This window comes from Egretta garzetta, unplaced genomic scaffold (assembly GCF_000687185.1).
Source record: "Egretta garzetta isolate BGI_Z169 unplaced genomic scaffold, ASM68718v1 scaffold404, whole genome shotgun sequence".
Classification (NCBI taxonomy): Eukaryota; Metazoa; Chordata; class Aves; order Pelecaniformes; family Ardeidae; genus Egretta; species Egretta garzetta.
The window spans coordinates 143,143-164,371 of record NW_009259323.1 but is presented as its reverse complement, the minus strand read 5'-3'; the positions used below and the strand labels follow the sequence as shown (position 1 = coordinate 164,371).

General features: G+C 45.9%; 1 protein-coding gene across 4 annotated transcripts in view; it reads left to right on the top strand.

Annotated features, from left to right (window-relative positions):
* Positions 1–21,229, top strand: part of DOCK11 (dedicator of cytokinesis 11) — a 64,965-nt gene that overhangs the window by 24,102 nt on the left and 19,634 nt on the right. For 2 of the 4 annotated variants that reach the window (XM_035892149.1, XM_035892148.1), the window contains exons 22-39: positions 1,917–1,986; positions 2,064–2,189; positions 2,752–2,823; positions 3,219–3,365; positions 3,828–3,911; positions 4,341–4,452; positions 6,532–6,570; positions 8,100–8,278; positions 10,275–10,391; positions 11,106–11,181; positions 11,478–11,581; positions 13,587–13,698; positions 13,844–13,910; positions 14,383–14,430; positions 14,624–14,701; positions 14,948–15,090; positions 16,375–16,490; positions 18,318–18,455. In XM_035892149.1, the coding sequence (XP_035748042.1) occupies positions 1,917–1,986; positions 2,064–2,189; positions 2,752–2,823; positions 3,219–3,365; positions 3,828–3,911; positions 4,341–4,452; positions 6,532–6,570; positions 8,100–8,278; positions 10,275–10,391; positions 11,106–11,181; positions 11,478–11,581; positions 13,587–13,698; positions 13,844–13,910; positions 14,383–14,430; positions 14,624–14,701; positions 14,948–15,090; positions 16,375–16,490; positions 18,318–18,455 (1,828 nt within the window). The remainder of the gene's footprint in view (positions 1–1,916; positions 1,987–2,063; positions 2,190–2,751; positions 2,824–3,218; positions 3,366–3,827; positions 3,912–4,340; positions 4,453–6,531; positions 6,571–8,099; positions 8,279–10,274; positions 10,392–11,105; positions 11,182–11,477; positions 11,582–13,586; positions 13,699–13,843; positions 13,911–14,382; positions 14,431–14,623; positions 14,702–14,947; positions 15,091–16,374; positions 16,491–18,317; positions 18,456–21,229) is intronic. The other 2 variants (XM_035892150.1, XM_035892151.1) reach the window with 2 other exon arrangements.

Here is a 21,229-nt window from a genome sequence, read left to right as displayed (position 1 = left end):
CTGCCTGACAGGAGGGGGGAGCCGGGGGGGTCGGGCTCTGCTCCCAGGGAATGGGCGATGGGATGAGGGGAAACGGCCTCAAGTTGTGCCAGGGCAGGGTTAGGTTGGACATTAGGAAAAATTTCTTCACAGAAGGGGCTGCCCAGGGAAGTGGTGGAGTCCCCATCCCTGCAGGTATTTAAAAGCCAGGTAGATGAGGTGCTTATGGACATGGTTTAGTGGTGGGATGGCAAGGTCAGGTTAAGGGTTGGACTTGATGATCTTAAAGGTCTTTTCCAACCTAAACGATTCTATGATTCTAAGCCGCTGCCGTGTGGGGGCCCAAAGGGACCCAATGCTGCAAAAGCATCTTTCCTGCCTAGCTCTGGCCACGACACCCCTAAGCAGCTGGATGCATTAAACCATGCATCTCCCTCCCGTGGTTCTGCCTCTGTGAAGTGCTGCAGTGCAAAGGGTGATGCTGGATGCCACTCCATGGAGCTCTTCCTCTGGCTCCAGGAGGTACCGTGCATCCATGTACCAAAAGCATCTTGCTCCATGAAACCGGAGGTCGGAGGCTGAGCCCTGATCCCCCAGAGATGCGGGACCATTGCAATTGCAGTCCTGTGCCCTGTGGCGCAGGTTGTGGGGACTTCTGCCCAGAGCACTGCAGTCCTGCTCCACTTGAATCACCAGAGGGCAAGGACAGGGGAACAAGTGACCCCAGCTGCCCGCTGGGTGACCAGCTCCCAACTTCCAGGGATTTTTTCAAATCTTGGCCTGATGCTTTCCAGTTTGTCGGTAGCTTTCTGTTTAATGACAACTGTTTTCTCATCCAGACTTTCAGAGTGGAATTTAAAACCCACTTTATCTGATAAATGGCTTGTAAACTCCTCCCTGTGGTTTGGCCTGTGGGGTCTGTGACAATGTACCATAGTTTGTTGTTCCTTCTGGCTGGGACTGGAATGTAAATCCCCAATGTTGGCTGCGGAAACCAGGCATTTGCTGCCTTCATCAGCTGCCTGGAGTGCTTCCAGAGGGCTGGCATGTTCTCCAGGGTCTGTCTGTCCCCAGTGAACTGCAAGGCAACAGACCAAATCTAATCCAGTGCATGTAACAAGGAACATATGATGTAAATTCAGTAAAAAAAGAGCCTTCCAGAATTAATAAATTCAGGTGCAGGAAGGTATCGGAGTATAACAACAATTGAGAATTTTTTCCCCACTTCTCAGCAGAGATTCTGTGGGGGGTTTGTGTTCGTTTTGCAAACTTGATGTAGTAGTGTAGTTGTTCATTGTCACTTGTATTATCATTAGGAAAGGGCTCCCAGTGAGGGCAGACTCAACACACGATAAGCTGTACAGTGTAGATGAATCTAGTGTTTGCAGGAGGGACAAGTGGGCTTGCTGTCCGTATAGCAGGTCCATAGATACAACCAAAGAGAACTGGATGTGGAGCAGGTTAACTTAATGGTTTTGGTTTTGACCTTATCTAACACCTGAGCATTGTTCAGGTGCCTAATGCTCACTGCCATGTGAATTTAAGTAGCGACAGGATTTAATCCTGGCATGCACAGAGGCCAAAGAATAGGATATGTCCACTGCCAAGAAATGCTCCACTTCTCTTCCTCATGCACGGAGCTTCGAGCATTGAAGGCAGCTGGTCTGGGCGACACCTGGGCTGGCACCAAAGTGGAGAAGAGGCTTTAGCCACCTCAGCTCTGAGTACTCTGTAGAGGGGCTGTGCTGTGGCAGGGATGGTGCAGCCTCAGGAGCCGTGAGGGGCGCTAGCCTGCAAGTATGACTCTGCAAATCAGGCTGTGGCAGCAGTGAGGCTTTTGGGGTTGAGCAGGATGGGACAGAATGGTGTCTGCTTTCATGAGCTGGAGGAACTTGCCCTTGCATTGCGTGCTGAACACAAACCACATTTCTCCACAGGGTTCTTCTGCACATTGTGTCCAAGTGCCATGAAGAAGGTCTAGACCACTACTTGCGCTCCTTTATAAAGGTCAGTCATGACACACCGCTCTGCAAAACTCCCTGCTGGGAGCAGGCACACTGCTGATGCTATTCCTCTTGCCTCAGTATGTCTTCCGAGCTGAGAAACCCAGTGTCACGCAGGCGAAGATGACCCATGAAATCCTGGTCCTTTCCATGGCCACAATCCTGAAGCAGTCTGCAGATTTTCTAGCCATCAATAAGCTACTCAAGGTGAAGTATTGGCAGTACTTGGCTGTCAATGGTGGTGGAAGGGAGGAAAAGGGGATCTCATATAAAGCCCAACACTTTCACCTGCTGCATGAGCAAAGCTACCAGAGCAGCTCCTCGATTCCATGTCCTTGAGGTTGTCCCCTTAAAACAGTGATGAATTCTTGCAAGGAACCTGGCTGTGTTAAGGCTCATAGCAGGACACAGCAAAGGGCTTTTCATTTTGCCAGTTTTGTCTGTTTTATTCAAGCCATACAGGGGTGACTCACAGGAGACAGATTGAATCTCTGTCTCTCTGGGCCTTTGCTGGGCTTGCACCCCAGACTCTGCTGGCTCCTTGCAGGCTCCGTTGGTGTGCAGAGGGGATGGAGCTGTTCCCACCCCACAGCTGGCAGGACTCCTCCAGGTAGCAAAGGCACCCATGCCAACCTACCTGTGCAAGCACAGCTGTGCTTACAAAATGCCACTTGAATGTGAGCTCTCCCTCCTACACTGCTGCTTCCCCACATAGTCAAACATGTTTGATCCTGCTGAGAAAAATAATAGTATTCTTTGTTCATTCTAGTACTCGTGGTTTTTCTTTGAAGCACTGGCAAAGTCAATGGCAATGTACCTACTGGAAGAAAACAAAATCAAGGTAAAAATAAATTTGTCTGATGCTGCGTTACAGACCCATCACAAACAAACTCTCCTCCAAAAGCTTTTCTGAAAAGCTATGCAACTCTTTATTTAAAGAAACCATGACAAGCTGAACAACTAGCCAGATCTTTCCTTTTTTTTTTTTTTCCTACTTCACTTTTCTTTTCTTCCCCTTTTCACCCTCAATTGTAATTTAAAAATTCCAGATCTCCTTATGGCTCGTGCAGCCTCCTTTTCTGTTACCAGCTACTGCAGTTTCAGCCAGTGCTTTCTTTGTGCCAGTGTTTTATTAGGAAACAACATAAGCAAGTGCTAAAGAGAACTTGTGCCCACGCTTTGTTCTCCCCAGCTGCTGGCTTGCAGCACTGATGTTTGACATGCTTTTGGTTTCAGCTGCCCAGAGGCCAGCGGTTCCCGGACTCCTACCAGCATGCCCTGCATTCGTTGCTGCTTGCCATCATTCCTCATGTGACCATTCGCTATAACGAAATCCCCGAAGAGTCCAGGAATGTCAATTTTAGCTTGGCTAACTTCCTGAAGGTCAGCAGTTTCTTTCCTTCTCCCAGGCTTTTATCAGGAAAAAAGCCCCAACAATGAGAAATAAGCAGGAAGCAAGTGTTTGTACTTTATAATCTCTTTGGTTTCTTCAGTGATGAAAACTCTGGAGGGGATAGGCTTTCCTAGGAAAGAAACTTTCTCTTTCCAAGAGAGAGGCTACGATACTCTGTATGTTACCTAGGGTTTTCAGTCATGCCTGGTAACTGTTCAAAACCTGAGAGGAAATATATGTGCTCTCATTTAAATATTTCTATTGTCCCTTGGAGACTTAAGTGAGGTCATCCACATAATTTCAGAGAAACAGGACCAAGTACATTTTGGAAAGTCAGCAGCAGCCTAAAGGATCAAATCTGGCTGCTGGCAGGATGGTAGTATGGAGATGATTTAGGATGATTGCTTTTTTTTTTTTAATAATTGGTCACATGCTGCTATTTTTTCCTTCAGCGTTGTTTGACGTTTATGGACAGAGGATTTGTTTTTAACTTGATAAATGATTACGTTTCTGGATTCAGTCCTAAAGACCCTAAGGTAAGCAGTGTTTCTTGAAAGGTGGTTTGCAGTTGTATATATCTACGTCAGTCAAAGCTTTGTAGAGATTAGTTTGTACAGCTCCTGGAGGCCTTTTAGATGCTGCTCATGCAAAGTCTTTGGGAGACAGAGACCTCTGTCTGGGCCGAGAGCCTGTATGCAGCTAAGCTTTAAAACAGTGTAAAGATTCAGAACTAAAGGTGGAATTGGGTAATCATCTGGATCAAAAAGGTAGAGAAGTCCCAAGCAACAGCCACATGCACTGGCACTTAGGGGGAACAACACAAAAATTTGCCAATTATTACTGAATTTCACCAAATGCTATTTAGATTCCCTAGTCCTTGTGCAGCAAACACATTGAACTGGAAGCAAATGAGTCAAACTGAAAACGTAGTTTTGTTTGTTGGTTTTTTTTTTTTTTTTTCTCAGCTGTTGGTTGAATACAAGTTTGAGTTTCTTCAAACCATTTGCAATCATGAGCACTACATTCCTCTGAACTTACCAATGACCTTTTCCAAACCCAAGCTGCAAAGAGTTCAAGGTATGTCCTTTCTCAAGAGACTGCCTAGAGAGCTATAATTTATTAGTCTTGATGGCTTCTGAGCAGATGGTATTTGGTTTGGTGTCAAGGAAATTTATGTCCTGGCTATCCTGATTTACATTAACCTCAGGAAAAGACACTGTTCTGGCAGGGTTGCATCATTTTGCTCCAGAATGGTATGCAATCAGTCTTTTCAGTATTTCCTATATTTAAGTTTGCATGGGACTAACAATATCCAAAAGAAGCTGCCCGTATTTCAGTAAATACACAAACTGCAAGTGGTAATCCTTTGAGTGTCAGCATCCCCTGAGAAGTAGGGTGTCTCATCGATCAGTGCTGTAGAGAATGGAGATATAGGAGAACAGATTGAATTCACTGCTCCACTGCCAGCTCTCTTTGTGGCCGCAAGAAGGTGATTTAGGTTACCTTCAGCTTTCAGTTTGAACAAGAGTATGGCAGTGCGCAGTGTATTCAAGCTTGTACTCAAACCTGGGCTGAGGGCAGCCAGTGGAGAACTTGAGCCCGTGCCAATCCTTCGCACGTACCAAGGGCATATGTACTGCGGCACCACCATGTATCCAGGCTGCTCTCGCTGTCACGCTGTGTCCCCTTTGGTCCTGGTGCTGCTCACCACAGGGCAGACGGGGTTTTGCAAGGGGCTGAGCTGAGGCACTGTGCTGCCCAGGACATTGCAAACACATAGCGCTGAGCCCAGCAGTGTGCCTTGCCAGCCTCCTGAGATTGCTATAGACATAACCTCGTTCTCTCTGGGTCCTGATTTGTCATATCTGCTAGATAAATGCAGTAAAGATTGCCAGGTTTGGGTGCTAATAGCCTGGCAAGGTAAGTACTGGAGGGGAGAGTGAGGTTTGGGATTCCCCTGTGTGAAAGCCCAGTGGATTTATTCTGATGCAGGCGAGGGGATCTTTAGTTGTGCCTCAGGGTGCAGCCATATTCCAAAGTGGTTCCCTTTGCATCCAGGTGGCAGAAGCAACAGAAACAGTCAAGTTGCCTTTATTTTGGTATGTTTCTGACTGCTCAGAGCTTTCTGGACCAGCTGCTTATCTTACATTTATATCAGTTTGGCTACTTGCCTGGCATAGTTTAACAAAGTGCTAGAAATGGCTGAGAGAGAGAGAAAAGCACACAACCATAGTGTTTCCCCGTTCCTTTTTATGGCATGATAACATAAGGGTGCTCTCTCTTGGTTAACATTCACCTTTGCAGTTGCGATGGTTCAACTCAAAAGCTAGAAGAGCAGCTCATCTTTCCTCCTCTGTTTTAGGACCTACCAGTTGAGGTTTTATTTTTAAGCTACATATTTTTAAATAGTGGTAGCAATTGTGATTCACACACGTCTCAGCAGCCTATCTGCAGGGAGCAGAAGTGCCTTTGCAGCAGTGCCTGTGCTCTGCTTCCTGTGGTAGTGGCATGTAGCGATGCATCTTCATTGCAAATGTGTCTGGTTTTATGGACAGACCTGTGATTACAAGGGGCAGCGGATTCAGAGATGTGGAGGTATGATGTGCACATCACCAAGCAGATACCCTGCTGGCGTGCCTCACCTCTCTATTATCTTACTTGAATGAAGAGAGGGGATGTGCTCAGCCCCCTACTATGTTTCTGGAAAAAGAAGGAATAGCCCCAGGAAGGTGGATAAAGAGGGTTTCTGCAGCAGAAGCTGGTGCAGACAGGCCTGCAGGCAGAGCACATCCCTGTGACCACATCCTGTTGAGCTGGAACATTGCATCTTGGAGCAGTTTCCCTGAAACATCTCAACTAATAAGGCTGGTTGCTGGTCTGTGTCTCTGCTGCCTCGCCAGGGGGACATGTGTGTTTCATCAGCCAGAGCAAACTCCTGAGCCTGTCCTCACAACCAGCAGCACAGAATTGTTTTTGCAATCTTGTGATAGCAAAGAACCCAAGAGATTGTCAGAAGCTGGGAGTTAAGCAATAGCCTTACAGATAATACTAAAACATAACATACTGTCCCATTTCTCCAAGATTTAGATCATTACATGTTCCTGTTTATTTTTGCTGTCTTTTTATTTGTCCCTTTTCTTTTTACATATGAATTAGATTTTTTTTCATTTGCTGTGGAACGGTTCACTTCAGTAGGTAGGTCCAACTGGGATCTTCTAAATGTCAAATTAAACACGCAGCTTCCAATCAATTAGCTTGCATCCAACTAATGAAATAACCATGATGTGTGACACTTAGGCATTTGCTAACATGACTAACAATGAAAGGTAGATAATGCTCCAGATTGCTTTCTTTTTCCTCTGAATCAGACTTTGACAAACCAGTAAATGCTACTTCTGAATCAACGAACGTAAAAATATCTTTTGCAGCCACAGAGCTGATGAAACCGTTTGGCTGTGATTTTCAAAGCTGTGTGTATGCACCCCGCCTTACCACAGAAAAACTTTCACACCTGTGGGGTTTTCAAAAGAAAAAAGTCTGAGCTGAGCAGATAGCATTTGTGCCCTTTGGGGGAAGAACGCATGGCTTTGGGGTTATCCCTCTGGGAGGCTCAGTGCCATAATGCAACAGTCAGATGGTGCCGGTTGCAGCTCTTATTAGGCATATGGGTAATCTGACAGAGATAACGGTGTCAGGGCAAGGTCATTCATAGCAGCCCGAGTGCACACGCACCCTGCACTGAAATCTGTCTCTGTTGCTTCTCTGCTGCATTATCTAAGCAGGTCAGTGAAAAAGACACCTTACCCTTGTAGCAGCTGCTCTTTTGATCACAGTACATAGCCTGAATCTATGTGGGATGCAGGGTACAAGTTAAGTTCATCAAGGTGATTAGGTACTGAGCTGCCTTTCTCCTGGCAGTCAGTGCATCTGTTAAGGAGCTATGTTCAATATCTGCTGGTGGGAAGCTAAGGGAGTTTCACAGATTCTGGCAAGCAACTGCCTGGAACCCTGCCCTGGCTCCCCGGTTCTTGCAGCGGGGCTGGAAGGCCCAGCTGTGTAAACTGCTGGAGGATGCGGTAGTGGTCACGTGGCACCATGTCCTTGTTTGCATCCCTCATCCCCATAGGAGTATTTGTCTTTGCTCTGCTCTCTAACCTGGCGAGGAGGAATGCAGATTTCACAGAGGATGTGGAACAAGCTGCAGAGACGGCACTGCTGGGGCCGGGCGACCGTGGTAAACGCACCATCTCCACTGCCCGTTACCACCCTCATAGCTGCTCTGTGGAGGTTAGCACCTCCACTGCCTGGGTAGTTGGGACATGTACAGGATCGCCCCCAGTAAGGAGCAAGGCAGCCCCCAGGCAGTAAGTCATGCTGTCTTTCCCTGTTTCATCCACCTCTTGACTTTACAAATTACTCTCCAGAGCGCTAAGCTGTGCAAAGCGTCACACTGCAGAAATCCTTCATTTAGCTGCTGCTGAAATGGTGAGGGCTGAAATTAATGGTTTGCCTGAACTGGAAGATGCCAAGTTCTTTGGTAGGACTTAACTCAGTGGTGGAGAAAACTGGACTCAGTTCAGGCTTTATTAAAAGACCAGTGCACTGTAGGAGAGAGAGTGATGAACCCTACTCGCAGACTGTTTTGGCTTACATTACTGTTATGTTTTGCTCTGAACAGATCCTCAGAACAGTTCCCTTAACCATTGCCTTGCTGTTTCTTTCAGATGTAAATCTTGAATACAGTTTAACTGATGAGTATTGCAGGCATCATTTCCTGGTGGGGATGCTTCTCAGAGAAGCCTCTGTTGCCTTGCAGGATAACTACGATATCAGATATACGGCCATCTCAGTCTTAAAGAATCTCTTGATAAAGCATGCCTTCGACAACAGATACCAGCACAAGGTCAGGCATATTTTGTTGGCTTTTAAAAGTAATGTTCTTGTATTTTATGAAAACACACACATCAGAGTTTTAGATCTTGTATGGTGCACCAAGGGTATTCTCTTTACTTTTTAGGGAACTGTTGTAAGTAGCTGATAGTTGTGGCATTACAAGAATAGCTCTGAGAAATGATCTAGGAACACATACAATGCAGTCAGATAAGTGCAGCGCTCTTATTCATGCTGAGTATTTAGATAATAAAGCTCAGAGCCATTAAGGAACTTGAGAGTGTCTCAGCCAAGAGGCTGTTCAACAAAATTAAGCAACGTCAATGTTGTTCTGGTCTTGGGCTTAAATTAATATCCTGCATTGATATACTATGATTAGGAAACAGGACTGATCTCTGTTACAAGTCAGCTGCATGTTTTACTAATTAGTGGATCAGAAGAGAGGACCTGGATTCTCATGAGATGCTGGATTTCCACTGGGTAGTTTTCAGCTTTCTTCAATCAGAGGCTCAGCATGTGGTATTGCTGAAAGAGCCCGGAGATGGGTTTGTTTTCTTCCTTGATGCTGATCCCTGCTGACCCATCTGTCCTTGAAAATGCTGAGCTACCTGTGCAGACACTACCTGTCCTTGCTCTAGCCTGAAAACATGCCTCTGTTTAGAGTTTAGCTCTTCAGATTTCTCCTAGTGTGCTGCATTCCTGGGTTTAATCCAGGAATGTGCATAGCGTCCTGGGCACGAAGGGTGAGAGAAGTGACCCGGATGTGCCCAGAGCTCCTGCCCTCTGCATGAACCCAGAGCCAGCTCCTCTCCTCTCCCTTCTCTGCCTGTTCAGAAGGGCTGAGCGAGAGGTGGGCTTGTTTTTCTCTGGAGTGAGGATCCCCAGTGACTTGCACAGCCTGGAAACAAAACTGCAACTCGTGGTAGTTGGCAAGACTTGATATTTCACGAGAGATTTGCCAGCTCTCTGCCAAGACTGGGTCAGAGGCAGCCTGCTTCTGCTCTTCTGGGTGCCTGAAAACCCTCACATTAATTCAGGAGCTGTTTGGCCTCGGCATGCAGCATATTCCCTGTCTCTTCAAAAACACCACCTGTCTTAAAATTGTCCCATTGGATTTTTGTGTGTTGTGCTGTTCCTGTGTGGCCAGAAAACTGCCTGGAGCCAGGGCAGGATGCTCAGCTGGTGTCCCAAGATGGGAGCAAAAAAAATCACATCATGGGCAGGACAAGGCTGAATGTGGCAGGGTCTGTTGCTGCAGTATCACTGGCCAGGAAAACTCCAGCTCCATCAATAGCTGGGAGAGGGTTTTCTCAATCCACGGGCATTTTCAAGTTTTCTTTTATCTTTTGTCACACTGAATCAGAAGAAAAAAACAGAGACTTGTATCAGTCAAAATGTGCCATTCAATTAGCAAGCTTTACATTTATTTTTTTTAAACTTTCTGTCACGTCCAGAATAATAAATTTTTTAAAAAAATAATTGGATGTAAGAGAGCCCTGCATTTGGAAGACGTTAACCAGACCATTTTTGATCTGTATCACTTAATCCAAATTAGTCTGTTCCTACAAACTGATTTAACTAGAAGCATTTGCTATGGAAAAGTCCTGACTTGAAGCAGTAGCCAGCAGCAGGTGAGGAGCAAATGGTTTTATGGCATTATTCCTGGGTGTGGCACTTGAAAATCAAGCCATGTGAGTGAAGTGCTGGTTAAAGAGTTAGGAAATCCGGGATTTGTTTTGTCATACCTCCTGTATGACTGGGAATGTTAGTGAGCTCCCAAAATCCCTGAATGTCCCAAGCTTGCTGCTGGAAGGGTAATACCTACCTGGCAGCTCTGGAAGTGGAGATGAGAAGCCAAACCAACCCATGTTCTCTGACACCATATACAGTGTGCAAATATATATATATATATATATATATGTATATGTGGTTTGGCTCCAGAGTTTCCCTTTTTCACTCCATTGACAGCCTGGGCTCTTACCTACATTTTTCTCCCTGTCTTTTTTCAGAACCAGCAGGCAAAAATAGCCCAGCTCTACCTGCCGCTGTTTGGGCTGCTCCTGGAGAACCTCCAGCGAGTGGCCAGCCGCGAGGCGCTCTACTCCTGCACGGCTGCCTCCAGCCCTGTGAGTAAAGCCCAGCAATGCCTCTTTGCCCTCCTCCTTGTCCTCCCCTCCCCACACACCCCCTGTGTGACTTCCACTGCCTTGCAGCCAGGCTCAGCTTTAGAAACAAGCATGTTTTTCTTCTCCCCACAGCTCCCTAACATGCTTGTTTCTTTTAATTTGGCTTTTCCTGTGACTTTGTTATTTCTGCAGCACTGGGTACAATGTCTCTGCCCTTTTGCTTGCTATCGTTCAACATGTTTCTTTACGGTATGCGTAGTGCTGTGAGTTAAGTCCCTCCGGGTGCAATGAGTTGCAACAGGACTCAGCCTCGGACTCCAGCAGCTGTTCTGGGGAGTTGCCCATCTGCCTGAGGGTTGTGTGTGGTTCCCAGGCGGGCTAAGCCTTGCCAACTAGACTTTCTTCCTTGTTTGGGGCAAAACAACAATAAAATAAAAAAAAATAATAATTTGAGACAAGCAATTCAAAATTTCAACTCAAATGATGAAAAACAAAAGAGAAAAAACTGATATGCCTTACTTTAATATGCTCTGCTATTCTTTGTGCTCCTTCCCAAGTCATTTGTCTCCTTGTTATGGAAGTAAGGAAATAGATTCCTCCCCCATTTGTGTTTTAGAAGCTGCTCTAATTTGCCTTTTTTATTTCATTGTTCTCTTCTATAAGAAAATAGGTGTTATCTTTCATTGGTTACAAAAACCTTGTATTGCTTTACAGGCATCCAGGGATGAATTCATGTGCAGTTTTACGTCCCCCTCAAACAGATCCAGCCTGATCGCAGACAAAGATCCAGGTAAATTGATTTTTCTGAACTTTAACTTTCCCATTTATTTTGAACGTTAGTATTACCAGCCCCAAAACCCATTACCCAAAACCTGAAATAGTCATCTGCCAAAAGACCTCTCAGAGTTTGCATGCTTTTCCCTGGATGTGGTGTCACCCCAACTGTCCTTTCCAGATTTAATTAGCTTTTGACATGGGGCTCTGGCAAGTCCTGTCTGTGCTGTACAAATCACACCCTCCACTCACTCTCCATGATGCACTGAGGAATGCAAAGGGGTTAATTGTGGGGTTTGGGGTTTTTTTCAGCCTGTGGAGCAGCACTTCCAAATGGCCATGTGATAAAGCGAGAGGACTCGAAAGGATCCCTGAACTCGGAAGGGGCAACTGGTTCCCCGGATCAGAGTGAAAATGTAACGTATCTGGGATTAGAAAGAACAGTGCTTACTGCACCAGTCTGTAGGCTGTGTTAAATAAGGGGGAGGGAAAAGGAGTTCCCTGTGGTAACACTCGCAAAAAGCCAGCCTATAAATATCTGTTTGGAAACAGATTCGTGTCTAACAGAGGAGGTCAGACTCATGGGTCTGGTACGCCTTCCCTCTTTAAACATCTCTGAGCCAAAAATATAACAGTTGACAAATTATTTAACAAAGATAAAAGGCAAAATCCATGGGGAAAAAAATCTCTGCTCCCATGGTGTGCTTATCCATACTCAGACGTGCGCCCTGTGCATGGATGGGTCTGATCCTGGCCAGTCCCCAGTGCATGGTGCTGGGGACTGGTTTCCACACACAGCTGGGAAGCAAAGCACTGCGATGTGAGCTTGCCAGTGACCGCTGACTTAAGGGAAGATGAGCTATTTGTAAGAAAATCAGCACAGGCTAATAACCACAGCCCCAGACTCACAGAAGGTGACCACAATCACACCACAAAGAGCTCTGACCCCACTGTTCAAACAGGGTGTATTCTCCTTGTTGGCACAGTACACGCATGGAAATCAGGTATTTGTGCAAACCAGCCCCTGGTTTTCCTCAAGGCGCTTTCCAGATATCTTGAGTTGGCTTGAATCATTGATACATCTTTAAAACCTTTGGCCCTTACAAGCAATACAAAGATTGTCTGGGCTCCCGCTGGCTGTGTCCTGACATGCTTAGGCGAGGTGGGGCCTTTCAAGCTCTCCCACACAAATCACAAAGCTACAAGACCAAGTATAGCCAAACACTTGACTATCAAACTGTTCATATTCAGCAAAACTCCAGGCGTATGCTTCAGTCCTGCTGGCAGGGTTTGCAGAAAACGTTATTGCTTGCAGCTTAGCTCTTCCCCACAGCTAGACATCCTTGAAGGTACGTTTTTCAGAGTCATTGATAATAGCTTTCCTGTTAGGGAATGCAGTATCCACAAAACCAGGTAATAGCAATGCCACATGGAGAGGCACAGCTTCAACGCTGCTCTACAGAGGTAGACATGTTGCTTATCGCCTGTTCCCCTGGAGTGAGTTGTGTGCTGACTGAATAGTTTGGCATGGTCAACAGCAAAGCTCTGGCTATAGCACTGTATCTCCAACTCTAAACTGAATGTTTAATTCTGTTTTATTATGACTCATATCCACAGTTTGTCCCAGAATAGACAACAAGTAAGATCTGTGGATCGCTCTCCAAACATGTGAGGCACAGCTTTCAGAGAAGCATCCTGCTTAGAGTTTAATCATTTGTCGGAGGATACGGCTAGGGTGAGCACAGAGAATGCAAAAATAATTTCGTAAAGCTTTAGAAGTCATGTTTATCATCACACAATGCCCAAGCCTTTCCCACACAGATTGACTCACCAGCAGGATTTCACTTATCTTTGCTTAAGTCGCTAAATAGGAGGAAAACCAAGAGACACTTCCAAAAATTGGGGAAGGAAGGGAAAAGTTATTTTCTTAAGCTGAAACTTCCTGGTTTTCTAATAACTGACATTTTGTTTTGAAGTGTACATCTTTAACAGAAAGTTAGATTCTTGCTTTAAAATATGGCAGCTAACGAACTATTTTGTTGGACAAGAACTGACTTCAGAAATGTCCGGGAGGTTAGACGTGGCAGAGAGCAGGGGAAGTGAAAGTGGGGCTGCCGCACGTTTTTCTGGATAAGTCATCGTTCTCTGCCCAGATATTTTTTTTCTTGGCAGAGAAGCATTCAGCCACGTGTCCAGAATTTCCAGATTGCTCATCACTGGATGGGCAGCAACCCCAAAGGATGAGATGTCTCCAAAGCATGCAGGGGTGCACCTGTGGGGGGACAGGAGGAGTGTTGGCACATCTGGTGTGTGCCAGGTTTGCTGTGCCCACGCTGCACGGCGTCTGGCCCTGCACTCCACTCTGGCACAGCCCAGGCATCCGGGGCCACTGGCCTCCATGTCATATCCGTGTCCCCTTAGATCCGCAGAAGCTCCACGAGGAGCAGCGTGTCGCACTGCAGCCGGCTGGACCAGTTTGAGATCCGGACACTCCTGATGTGCTACCTCTACATTGTGAAGATGATCTCTGAAGGTTGGTGGCTCTTGTTCACTGGGGGGAAGCCAGAAAGACCAGGAAGCCAGAGTTTTGGTCTGTAAGGTCCCCCTTTAATTTTTTATTTTTTTTTTAATCTCAGTGCACTGGTTTTTGTTGTTTCTGTTTTTTTTTTTTTTTTCAGATACTCTTTTAGCTTACTGGAACAAATTCTCCCCCCAAGAGCTGATCAATGTCCTTGTGCTTCTGGAGTGAGTATCATGAGGCTGCAATTCAAACACCATGCCTTTGTGCGGGCAGCATTGTCCAAGAAGACGACATGAGTGCAGTGTGCCTTGTAGGGTGCACGCAGTCCTGTGCAGCACTAGAGCTGTCTGGCCTCTGAGGAGAAAGAAGTGTATATCGAGGGAGCACAGTGAAGTGGGTGGTGCACTGTGCTTGGTCCGGGCTGTGCAGAGGGTGTCACACCACCCACAGGTGAGCGGGGCTCACAGCACAGCCTCTGCTTTGCAACGGGTTTGGTGGAACAGATGGGTGAGGAGACAGGGATGTGCGATAGGGTTTGGAAACTGAGGGTGAGAGGTCAAGTGAGTTGTAAATTCAGACCCAAACCCTCATGCAGAGGAATGTCTCTGCGGATGAGGACAGGGTACATTTTAAATGTTCTAGATCGTTCCTGATCTGCAGGATCTTTAACAGATACGTGTTTTACTTTCTTTCTAGGGTGTGTTTATTTCACTTCAGATACGTGGGGAAAAGAAATATTGCCAGGTACTATATTCTTCTGTCCAGGGGGGGGCCGTCCCCGTACTCCCTACTGCAGCCGAGGCAGGAAGGGAGCATGCACACCCACACTGGGCAAACCCAAGCAGGCAGGAAGCCTGCGAGGCTGGGGCTCTGCTCAGTGCCATGCCGCAAGCAGAGTCCCCTCATCTTAGCACCCTGCCCCTTCCCTCCCCTCCAGCTCCTGCATGAGACCCCCAGGTCCAGGCGCTCCTGGCTGCCCGCGCAGGTTGGCAGTGTCCCCCGCAGTCGGCTGCAGGTGAGACACGAGGCACGGCTGCATCGCTGCTCCCTCAGCAGCAGCACTGCTGTTTCGTTAGCTCTAGGGCCATCTGGCACAGGCGAGACCAGGGTAGCCTGGTCAGTCCCGCTGGGATTGTCTGGGATAAACCAGATTAGTGCGTTGGAGGGAGGCCAGGTCTCCATCCTGGTGCCTCATGTAATCCTGTAGTGGTGTGGCTGCTGCTGCTCGTCCAGACCCGCAGTCTTTACTTCCCCTTTGCAGGGTGCATGACGCCTGGTTATCCAAGCACACAGCAGCTGATAGGAAATCCCAGACGATGCCAGCACTCCGCAGCAGAGCTGGGGGGATGCAGGTGCGGCTCCAGCATCTGGGCAGCTTGGAGACCTCCTTCACGCTCAACCACAGTATGTACAGCAGAGCAAAGTGGAACTGTGGAGTATTAGCCTGCTGAAAACTGCATCTAACCATTTTCCACTTGCTGCTTGTTGCTTCAGGATATTCAAACTCTGCAGAATTACAGTGGTCACTGCTGCTCCCTGCAATGTTCCTAGATTGGTGGGGGTGACATTAAAGCCAGACCGTTAAAAGTCGCCCCTGGGACTTATGACTTGAGTGGCTTTTTCCTTTTGCCTGTCTTGGCTCAGCTCCTTGGCTGAGTGTGTATGCAGGCGACGCCTTGTTTGGGTAGCGAGCAGGGCAGGCAGGAGAGCTGACCTGTGATCTGCTCTAAGCCTTTCCACATGCGTGAGTTTTGCCCCATTGAAGCAGCTTGCTGTTTCCCTTTTGCGGATACAACTTGGACACCTTGTTCTCTGTCTGGCTTTAAAGACAGTGAGATTAAGGGGAAATAACTGATGTTGGTTGTAGAATCATAGAATCATTTAGGTTGGAAAAGACCTTTTAAGATCATCAAGTCCAACTGTTACCCTAACCCTGCCATCCCACCTACTAAACCCTGTCCCTAAACAACTCGTCTACCCGTCTTTTAAATATCTACAGGGATGGGGACTCGACCACTTCCCTAGGCAGCCCATTCCAGTGCCTGACAACCCTTTCAGTGAAGAAATTTTTCCTAATGTCCAACCTAAACCTGCCTTGGCACAACTTCAGACCATTTCCCCTCGTCCTATTGCCCGTTACCAGGGAGAAGAGGCCGACCCCCACCTCACTCCCCCCTCCTGTCAGGCAGTTGAAGAGGGCGATAAGGTCTCCCCTCAGCCTCCTCTTCTCCAGACTAAACAACCCCAGGTCCCTCAGCCGCTCCGCATCAGCCTTGTGCTCCAGACCCCTCCCCAGCTTTGTTACCCTTCTCTGGACATGCTCCAGCCCCTCCATGTCCTTCTTGTAGTGAGGGGCCCAAAACTGAACACAGTATTCGTGGGGCGGCCTCACCAGTGCCGAGTACAGGGGCACGATCACTTCCCTACTCCTGCTGGCCACACTATTCCTGATACGAGCCAGGATGCCATTGGCCGCCTTGGCCACCTGGGCACACTGCTGGCTCATATTCAGCCAGAATCAGGCTGAGGCAGCTTCTCTGAATGGAGCTGGAAAATTCAGCATCTTGCTGTTCTTACCTCATCTCCCAAACCCAGTGAAGTGCAAGAGGAGAACCTTATCAGCATTTAGATCTTGTGGGAGCTGGAGTGTTGAACACTGTTTCCTCCTGATTTGTTTTCCGTCTGCAGATGCAGGCACCTCAGAAGCAGATATTGTGCACCAGGCGTTACTGGAGGGCAACATTGCCACCGAAGTGTGCCTGACAGTCCTGGACACCATCTCTTTTTTCACTCAGAGTTTCAAGGTCAGCATTGAAATCAAAATTATTGTAGAAAAGTGTGCTGTATTTCTGTATGCGTGTTGATCTTAGTGATCCGTTCTCCTAGAGTGGCAGATTATGGAAGGCTTTACAAAAGTAAATCATTTGCAGCTTGTTTATTTTCCAAAATGCTGAGTGTTTCATGAAGTCTCAGATTAATTATGCACTTATGCCATCTTGCTATTTCTTCAAAACTGCAAGACCAGAGAAAATTATGTGGACATTATACCATGAGTATAGGCATTACAAAAATAGAATAAGAGGAAACGTACATCATATAGAAAGGAGGGACTAGAGGGAAGGGAAATGAATGTCTAAGATTCTTAGAACAGTCACCGTTTTCTACCGTAAATTGCCTAGAAGTGAGGCCCAGATTTATTTCAATTGCTGTACATTAATGTGTCTGGGGCAGAGGCATTTCAGCTGTGGTTACCAGTTCAGATAGGACCAGTAGCACTGCTAGAAGTCGTCTTCTCCATATAGCGATGTGCATTCCCAGCAGTCATTTGCCATCTCCGAGAATCAAAGCCTTTGTGGTGAAGTGAACCCCAGGCTGGCATCAAAATACTGAAATACTGTTCCAGAAAAGCTCTTCCTCGAAGTGTGGTTGGAGGAATCCTGCTCATAGCAATGTGTCTTGCGTAATGTCACAAGAACAACTCCGGATTTCAGAGTAAGCACAGTGAAGATTTCCTTTTTAGATGTATTGAACAACATGAAGAGAAAGGTTGTCATATACTCTGCTTCATATCTTTTTTTGTTACAGAGCAAAAAAGCCATCCTGGTACATACGTTAAATTTACTCCTTTGAGTTTGGCAACAGCAGAAGGATTTAGATGCAAGAGTTAAAACTTGCTTGACTTTCTCAGTTGCCTCTTTTTGAATATGGCTGAACCACAAAACAATGTGATTTTCAAACCACAGGATAGACTGGGTTCTCTTCCGCTTTAATGGACTTCTGCTTTGCTTTTATGGTCATACAGTGTTACCGCACAGAAGCGTGCTCTATATGGCAGTAAAAGTGCTGATGCTGTCCTTACTGACAGAGTAAATGGGTTTAGTTAAAAATATGGATCCTGAACTTGCCCTGCTACAAGATGTGTATAGAATGTCACAAGACAAATCTGAGCCAGCCCAAAGATTGCTTGGGCTGGCAATGAGATAGGGACTATTGATCTCCTATCGACATGGGACATCCACATCCTTGCTGGGTAGCCATGATGTGCCAGGCTGCAAGGATGACAGCAGGCACAGGCAAGATAACTCTGACACCAAACTATGTTAGTCTTTTCCAAGCAATTCCATTTTACCATATCTCCAGAAGGTGCAAACTGTCAAAACTTTACAGGAGACAAGGGAAGTGTACTGACTTACTACAGCTACAGATCTGTCCCATGAAAAGGTGTGATAGTCTCTCTCTCTCTCTGTCTCTCTCTCTCTCTGGCTGCAAATTTGTCAGACAAATAAAAAGAAATTAAAAAAACAGTGTGATAGTTATGTATCAGCTTGTTTTATTTAAAATAACTCTAGGCAACTGGTGAAAGTTGTACAGATTATTGAGTTAAGTTTTGGAATTAGTGATGCAAAAGTGATAAAATATTTTTGTTTTATTCTCTGCTATAAAAATAGCCTCTGACCAACTAGTGTAAGTTTGTACTGGTTGTCACATTTATTGGTTATATTTTTACTGAAGGCCCCATTCCTTATCTGGCTTAAGAATTGATGTGATTAATTCTGCAAAATTATAATCTTTGTCATTTCCAGCTTCAGGCACAACATTTCTGCAAAACAAATTCTCTCATTGCTTTCCAGACCCAGCTTTTAAGCAATGATGGCCACAATCCACTCATGAAGAAGGTTTTTGATATTCATCTGGCCTTTCTCAAAAATGGGCAGTCAGAAGCAGCCCTTAAGCATGTGTTCGCCTCTCTGAGAGCTTTCATTAGCAAGGTATGTAATACACGACTCCAAAGGTGCAGGAGTATTTATATAGGTATGACAGAAGAGACTAGTGTGCTTAAACTGCTGTTAAACTGATATTTTGTGCTGTTTGGGGATGCGTTTTAGAAAACAACTTCTTCACTGATTTAACTTAAAAACCAGCCCAGGTTAAGTTACCCATTTCAACAATTATTTATTATTTGTTGGATATCAGGAAAAAAAAGGAGAAATCACAAGGAATTCCCTCACTTGCCTTGGTCACAAAACTGCTGTTAAAGATTAGTATCTGATTGACCAAAAGCTGGTGGTTCTTGAATCTTTGCCCCGAACTGTCAATATTGCTGACAATGCTATTGCTTGAATAATACTTGTACTGACAAGCTGCTCCTCTCCCATTGCGTTTGAAAGAGGGTAGTACTTGCTGAACCTCTTTCTACACTTTTCTGAGCCCTGGTGCACAGCGAGGCTGTTTAATCCCCTGAGCTCAAGCAGCGTCAGGCCACAGCTAACCACACAAGCGCAGTGACTGACTGATGCTATTGCTGACGTTTCCCTCCATGCTTGTCAAAACCTACCACTTCTCATAAGCATATTTTCAAGACCAGATGTACATGTAAACTCCATTCCTTCCAAGCTGCATGGTTATCTTAAGTTCAAAATTAATTAAAACCTCTCAAATCACTTGAATGCAACAATTCATTAATGAGGTAAATCCGTGTCGCATGAGATTGCAGCCGGGCAGAGCGTACTATGTGAATGATATGCAGCAAAGCGTTGCTTCCAAAGGAGGTCTTGCACTAGTTGCCAAGCAAATTTTGATTAAAGAAAGAGACTGCTAAACTGTTTTTCAAAGGTGGAAAAAGTCTATGCAGTGTACGTTTTACTATAACCCCACAGCAAAGCTAAGAGCTAGTATGAGTACGTCTAGGGCTGAGTTTTGGTTTGTCCTAAGCAAACAAAGGAGAAGCAGAAAATGCAGAAGTCTTGCTAGCCACCTATCTGGCTCCAGCATGGTCTCCTATGAGACGTTTTTCCATGGGGCTTCTTAAAGCCCACTAGATTGGCAACTGGTGCTGATGGGAATCCTTCAGGTTTTCTGCAGGGTCCAATACATGTTTATTGCTCTACCTTTCTTTTGAGTTTTCTGCTTGCCTGTAATCTTCTTAGCCTTGAGATCCATCCTGCTGTAGATCTGCGCACATCCCACTCAGACACAGTCTCTGCAAGTATCTTCCCGTTACTAGTCAAAAGTTTGTTTAGCCAGAAATATTTTTTTTGTGCCTATAGCAAATAAGGGACGTTCCATGTCTCCCTGGCAAATTTTCTGTGGTTGCTTAAATGCAAAGTGAAGCCTGCACACCTGCTCAGTTTGATCTCACCATCAGCCTTCAAAACCTGGAGCCCCTCAGGGGTTCCACAATTGCTTTCCAAAATGCTGATTACAGTGCAGGCTGCATTCTTGGCTGCTGCAAGGTCAGGCAGCAGGGTCATTTTCTCAGATTTATGCCAGCCTGAATCCACGCTGAATTTGGCATCATGGGTCTTCAAAGATATGAAAGGTTGATTTCAGTTAATTTCTCACATTTCCCTTATGACAGGACACAGTGTTGCTTCTGTAAAAGCAAGATACGAGCCCAGCAGATGGTATCTATAAGGAAGTATTTTCTTTGCCAACTCCATAACCACATGAGTCCCAAACTTCCTTTTACGTCCTCTGAAAGGCTTTTCTAAGGCCCAAAGTGACAATAGGGCCAAGGGGGGGGTCTCTGCATTTCATGACAAATGGAAGGATAGCCTGTTTTCCTGCAAGCTTGTTTTGAAATATGAAAGCTGCACTGCTTTGTTTTGGGTTGCATATCACTGTTAGCTATAAATTAGTATTAACCAAAAAGTAATTTACATCTTTGACAGGTCTAGAATGGACAATTTGTCATTTTTTATGGCCTTCTGTAGCTAATAATTACAATTAAATGAATCCCCTCTTATCTAGGGTCACAGCAAATGGTTGCTGGAGGGGAAAAAACTCCTGAGATTTATTCTGCATCCCAAAATCTATCTTAAAAATGGCTTGCTTTCTGCATTAAATCTGGTTACTTGATAGGCAAAAGACTGAAAAAAAAAATGTCGCAAGAAAGCAAAGAACAAACAAGTTCTGTAACTGTTTGCATGTTTGGTTTTGGTTTTAGAATGAATCCTGCTTGCATGCATGTGCTTGGGAAGAAAGCTTGTCTCTGTTTTACTGCCTGGGAAGAAACAACAAAAGCTAGATTGCTCTTGTTTTATACTCTAGGTTTTCTTAACAACTAAACCCTTCCTTTCAGAGCATCACTTACAGATAAATACACATATACATGCTTGGGAATGGTCTTGAAATTAAACGTTATGAAGGAAGACATGCACAGAGGATGGGGCTGAGATAATTTGCCCCGCATTAAAGAGCAGCTCAGACCCATGGATGTGAGAGCGATGGAAACCCCATGTAGCTGCCCTGTAGTGTGGTTGCCTGTCCCCTGGTGTGCTAACACTAGCAGGGCGCATTAGGGGTATCACAAATCCCAGGCACTGAAGGGTTAGGGCATCAGAGCCTTCCTGCAACAGCCAATTTGGGAAGCTTTTCTGTTAGCAATCACCCTTGATCATGTCAAGCTGTGCTTTCCCTCCCCATTAGTGCTCTCGGGATGCAGCTTCCTTACAGCCTCCCACGCAGTTGTGAAGGGCACTAGACATGTCCTGCCTGCCGCTGTGGCTGCGCTGCCCCCCCGTGCCCTTGGGTGCACGGCCCT